At 49.3% G+C, this 6,135-nt stretch overlaps 2 protein-coding genes across 2 annotated transcripts; one reads left to right on the forward strand and one right to left on the reverse strand.

Annotated features, from left to right (window-relative positions):
- Positions 1–269: 269 nt before the first annotated feature.
- ARC1 (tRNA-aminoacylation cofactor) lies at positions 270–1,487 on the reverse strand (the record flags this gene model as incomplete). The annotated part of the gene is made up of 1 exon (XM_031150653.1): positions 270–1,487. The coding sequence occupies one exon, from the start codon at positions 1,485–1,487 to the stop codon at positions 270–272; it is 1,218 nt and encodes a 405-aa protein (XP_031004247.1).
- Positions 1,488–2,612: 1,125 nt separating this feature from the next.
- On the forward strand, positions 2,613–3,672 carry LHYA1_G005710 (uncharacterized protein; the record flags this gene model as incomplete). The annotated part of the gene is made up of 2 exons (XM_031150654.1): positions 2,613–2,627; positions 2,746–3,672. 2 exons carry the CDS (start codon positions 2,613–2,615, stop codon positions 3,670–3,672), a joined length of 942 nt encoding a protein of 313 aa, XP_031004227.1.
- Positions 3,673–6,135: the final 2,463 nt, after the last annotated feature.

Here is a 6,135-nt window from a genome sequence, read left to right on the forward strand (position 1 = left end):
GGATGCATAGCGGAATGGAATGGAATGGATTGGATCATATATGATATTTAATAGGCCGTGACCTTATCGGCAGGCAGCATTCGTTTTAGATGGCAGGCAAGTAAAAGTATAGAATTTTTAATCGCAGATGAGAAACTCAAACGCATTCTGTCTTGATGATGATTTATAGAAGTTGTTTAGAGGCAATCATTGATACTTGCGAGATGTCTTTGTGTTTTGTGTCTTCGTTATGTAGTCATATCATAGATGCGTCGTGAATATCTATCTATCTATCTGACAATACCGCCTGTCAAGCTCTTGACCTTACAAGCTCCACCACTCTCGGTAACAAGCTTGCCAACTCCAGTCTTTGGAGCCTCGCCCTCCTTGCTCAGCTCCTTTACAACACTAGCATCGAAACCAACTTCCAAATCACTGGTAGTAGTGAAGCCCGGTTGGATTGTCTCCCAAACTTTCTTCTTAGGATTCAGCACACCTTCCGGCTCTCCCTTCCATCCCTCAAAGAACACCCTCTCGCCAGCCTTTGCATCAGCAGGCGGAGTGACCAACTCAACTGGCCCTGCGTGATGGTCTTCCTCTCCCTCCTTGAGTCTAGGCGACGCCGCCAAAACCATAGCAGAAGATTTGATCCCACGCATCTTGACCGGCTTCAGATTACACACTACGATGACCTTCCGGCCCTGCATCTCCTCCAGCGGAACAAGCCCGTTCAGGCCCGAGCAAACAGTCCGGCACACCTGGCCCTCGAACTCAGTCGTGTCATCCGTCCCCGGCTTATCACCCATGGCAATGGTAGAAACGAACAGAGAATCCGCCTCAGGGTGCTTGATAGCCTTCAAGATGTGCCCGACGCGCAAGTCAATAAGAGTGGGGGATAGCGGTGCGGCCACAGCAGGGGCTTTTTGCGGCTTGGGTGCCTTTTCTTTCTTCTCCTTCTTGGGTTGTTGCCCGGTCACAGCACCAACAACTGCATTCTTCGCCCCCTCGACCTTCTCCGCTACCTTCTCGCCTACGCCTTTCCCCTTTGTGCGATCTGCCACTGCAGCTGGGTCGCCCCCAGCAGCGGCAGCGGCAGCTTTCTCCTTCTTCAAGCGCTCCTTCTCGGCCTTGGCATCAACAGGCGGCTTCACATAGAGGATCTCCTCGGGATCAACCTTCACTTTCTCCGCCTCCGGGACAGATAGCCCGAAGAGCGGGGAGTTCTGCACAAAGTCCAGATGGCGCACGATGTTGGGGTGGCCCTGCTGGCCAGTGCGTTGCTCGGGCGTCCAGGCCGCGACGTGGGGAGCGAGGGATTGATAGAGGGCTACGTCTGCTTTGGAGGGCTTTGCGCCGAGGAGCGTGGTGCGGGATGCGAGGTGCGTGTTGAGAGTGTCGAGGAGGGTTTTCTGGTCAGAGCTGGCTTTTAGGCGGTCCGAGGTCGTGAGCCATTGGTTGATTTCGGCTAGTTCGCTGTCGCTGTAGGTCAGGTTGGTGAAGGACGCCATTGTTCTGGTGAAGGGAGTGGTGAGCCGGATGGCGCGCGGGAGGATGCGTGTGGGAAACAGCTTGACGGTGGGTGGGGTTGGAGGGGTGAGTGTGAGTTGAGTGGAAGAGCGACTCAAAAAAAAGTTGTCGTGCAGCGAGTTGTCACATGACCGGATCTTCAAACTGAAAGAAGCTGTGGAAATCCGTCCTGTATCTCAACTGGTTTTCTAATTTCAGGAAAGTCACGAAATCGCCTTGCTTTCAATGACTGGCTGTAGTAGATGTTTGGAATATTCAGAAGGAGTGGCCAAGGATCTGTTTCGATTGTTTGTTAACCATCAATTGAGTTTTCTAGAGAAGTTGTGGCCAGATAGAAGTATTAGTCTTCGAGGATGTTTCTATACTTCCTTCTTTTTAAACACCCGCCCATTCTACTATTCAAATTTTAATCCTCCGGCGGGTGCATTGTTTAGAAGACCTCTTCCATCTCAGAAGTGCATAAATGTAAAGACATGTTGATCAAGTACAAAGTTATGATGCAGCAACTCTTTGTACACGTTCGTCAAACTTGACTGGCTACAATGTCATATTGAGTCAAGGTTTCCAGATGAGGATTGCTTATCTGATTAACACCGGGGAGGGGACTAAAGTGCGGGGTGAAGTTACATCCGGTGGCTACGCTACCTACTTAAGTCCTTTCTATTCCTAGATGTCTGAATAGTATATATAGTACCTCACACTAATTGGACGAAAGCTTTTGAAGGCAAGTGAACCATTTGATAGGCTTAATTCAACCTTGAGTATAATCTAGCCAATCAGCATAAGCTTATTCATCAGCGCTCTTGAACACTTGAACATTATGTCTAGAACAGGAAGAATATATAACCGTCCGGAGGTTCTCCATATGCAAGTAAAGAAGATCATTTGCCTAATAAGTACTTAGCTCGATGCTTATTCCAAAGCTTGTTCTCCGTATACCACGCCAGGCCAGGGTCCAGGACTGATCTAAAGCGACCACACTATCACATATGCCGACCGACACGCGCGTACTCCAACACAACGACCTCTTCTGAAGCATTCTTCAGTTCTAAGAGACTAAGTCTTGCCCACCTGGCCCTTGCTTGCGAGTCAAATTCCAGATCAAAATGTCAACGGGTTCGGTAAGTCAAGACCTTTTCCATACGAAAGGATTCTCTCTCCATTCTTCAAAGCACTGCCAAGAACCTTGGCATTTCATCATCTTGCCCCTCCACACCTCTCTAACTGACACCGATGAAGGAGAAAGCCAATCTCGCGCGCATCCGTGACAACCAAAGGCGAAGTCGAGCCCGGCGAAAAGAATATCTACAAGAGCTGGAAGCCAAATTGCGCCAATGCGAACTCCAAGGGATCGAAGCCTCCGCGGAGATCCAAGTTGCAGCTCGTCGAGTAGCCGATGAGAACAAGAAGCTGCGAGGGCTTCTATTCCAGAATGGCGTCGCAGAGGATAGCATCGAATCGTATCTGAACTCCTCTCCTGCGACGGAGACGGCAATGGGTAGCCAGTATGGTGGGAACACAGGACCTGCTGTACAGCTCCTAGAACAACTACTATTGAACCGAAAAGTCTGCTGTACAAACTCGAATATAGCACAATGTGATGGAGTGACTGGAACCGGAAGTCGAGATAGTTCCACAAGCGTCAGCACCATGCAGACTACGCCTTGGGACATCCATCAAAACCCATCCACACACCAATTCATGACCCCTACCAGCAGCGCCGCGAGCAAAGCAAACAGTGTTAGCCGGGGCAATGATTCGAATCGAGGGGTACCACATCATCAAAGATTGGTTTCCATGCCTCGGAACCTCAGTCCAGCCTCAAACCCAAATCAATCTGGACACGACTCCCAAATTTTCGACTTCAATCCTCTATTGCAGCCACAAAACCCCGTGTCCTACAGCACGTCACACCAAAACAGTGCTCAACAGCATTTACAGCCTTATTCCGCGCCCCATCATCAATCTTCAATATATACACCTAATACGGATGCGAGTACAAATGTCAATAGTTGTGGTTTAGCGACTGATATGATTGCTTCTATGGCTGGCGGCGATCCTGCTTCTGTTAGGGCAGATTTGGGATGCCTACCGGATATGGAATGTGAGGTAGACAGCCATTTGGTTTTCAATGTTATGGATAGATATATGGGAGATAATGGGTAATAACATTTATGGGTTTGCAAACTTCTTGGCACGTATAGTATGTGAGGCATTTTGAAAGGTTGTCTTACAGCAAGGCTGTTGGCAGGCATGCCCCAATAATTATTGTAGGGCGTATTCCAGCGTTTCGGAGAGCGGCGTTCAAGTGCTCAATACAATCCGAATGTCTCTTATTACTTGGGACATAGGTACAATGTACACATCACTGCAGTCGTCGTTTTCGAGTTGTATCAGCTTGAGTTGGGCAAATATATACTAATTCAAAGAGCCAAAGTACAAACTGAAAGTTCGTTTGTATTGCCTTTTTGTTCCTGGTTGGAACACATTAGTCTGACAGCTTTTTCAATATACGTTGGCAAAACATGGCACGTGGTGCAAGACAATGTTCTAGACTTTGTGTACGCAAGGCCAGATTTGACATTCTTGCCGTTGCTCTCATTCATTATGAGCCGAGCTCCCCTTTCGGATGCCTACATTCCTGATTGACTCAAGCCTGTACCATCCCTCCTTCGGGGACCGCTTTCCCAATTCCATTAGACTTTCAGTCTGGAATTACACTTTTTCTCTCAGACCAGTCACACACATCTTTTCGTCTTTGCTTTTCTAACCTCGGCCATGTCGAACAGCGATACCCGCTCAATCTACAACTTCTCACCCTTCCTAAGCGCCCCCGCCGTCCGCTCTTTAGCCCGCGCCTCCGGTCGCATAACACCCATCAGCATCCCCGCAACGCCTTACCCGTCTCCCTTCGCACGCAACATCACCCCGGACCAACTCACAAACCTAAAATCGCACCTCGTAGGCCCCCAGACCGGTGACCGTGGCCGCGAGATCTGGGAGAGTTGGAAGAGGGCGTGGGATCTATGGAATAATCATTATATTGATGGACGTGTGAATGCGCAGTGGGTGAAGAAGGAATGGGATCGCAGAGCGAAGGAGAAGGAGGAGAGGCCGAGGAGGAGGAGGTTTGGTGCTCCGAGATCGGGACGGCTCGGACTGCTTAGTCCTAAACAGGAGCCGAAGTTGTATACTGAGTACGAGGGTGTTGATCCGCCCGAACCGGAGTGGGGGAGGAAGTGGATCAAGAAGGAGAATAGGAAATTTACGTTTGAGACTGGGGAGTCTATTTCTAGGTGGAAGACAAAGAAAGTGCCCAAGGCGGCATGGGACGGTAAGGGGAGGAGGAAGAGGGGGGATGGGGGCCAGATTCCAAGGAGAGTTGCGGTTATGAAGTTAGCTGATGGTGGCAAGTGGGAAGAGTCAGATGAATACAAGCTGGTTGAAGGTTCATTCAGCGATTCTGAAAAGGACCAAGAAATGACAGATGGGGAAGGCGAGGAAATTGAAATTGAAGTAGAGTACTTCGAACCTGAGATTGCCGCAGGAATCATGCCAGTCTGGCAATTGGTCGATGACTTCCATGACACACGGCCGAAACCGAAGAAAAAGAAAATGCCCGTGAAGAAGGAAGTCAGACCTCCATCGCCTCCATCAGAGGGCTTCAGTGAACTAGAATCGGCATCTCCGATCGCGATGCAGGAGGCTGATGACGAGGACATCATGATCATTGATGCTGATACGGACTCTGAGGACGAGGATGAATGGATCCCTCATACCGAAGAAGTCGATGGCTCCAGTGGGGGATTTTACGCGATGAAAGATTTAAAGGAGTACCAGCAACATCTCGGCGAAGAGTGGAATGATATCCTGACCAACACTGTCTGGCGACCACGGCGTGTTGGAGAAAAAAAGTTGAAAATCGAGATGGACGAAGACTTTCACGAGAACTTGGACGATAATGAATTGATGGTTGATGGCGGTATTGATTGTGGGAAAATTCCTTACCCTGTAAGCAATCAATCAATCAATCAGCTATTCTAACGTGCAACACTAACCCATTATTCAGGTGCTTCGGTGGGTTGATAACTATGTTCGTGTGCTATCTACGGACAATGTTTATGACCGAGCCTTCCAGAAAAAGAGACAATGGGATGGAGTTACTGGAACTGTTTTCAACATACCAACCAAGCCACTCGAACTGGATAGCGATTCAGAGGACGAAAGACACGTTCTTGTCAGAGCCATGTTCAGAGAGTATGTGATTGAGGACCCTCTGGCTCACAAGACTGATGTTTTCCCACTCGACATTCGCCGTGTCAATCTCGTCAATAACCACTCTGTCTGCGCGATCGAAGACAAGAGCGGAAACGAAGACCTGCTGCGATACTCTTGGGACAATCCCATAAAAGACTACAGGCCGATGGAGGCGTGGGATCCATGGTATGTTACCGAGGAGCAAGAAGCGAAGCGTGATGTGCCGCCTCGTCGGTATCCCCCACGCGAGCCCAAGTACGGGGCCAACAGCTTGATACCACTAAATGATGTCAACTGGGTACAGAATCGTGTGATGGACGAGTTGGGGGATTCGCTTTATTTTGTTACCAACCTGCATGGTGGGACTTTGAT

The sequence above is a fragment of the Lachnellula hyalina genome (genome assembly GCF_007821495.1).
Source record: "Lachnellula hyalina strain CBS 185.66 chromosome Unknown contig00095, whole genome shotgun sequence".
In the NCBI taxonomy this organism is placed as follows: Eukaryota; Fungi; Ascomycota; class Leotiomycetes; order Helotiales; family Lachnaceae; genus Lachnellula; species Lachnellula hyalina.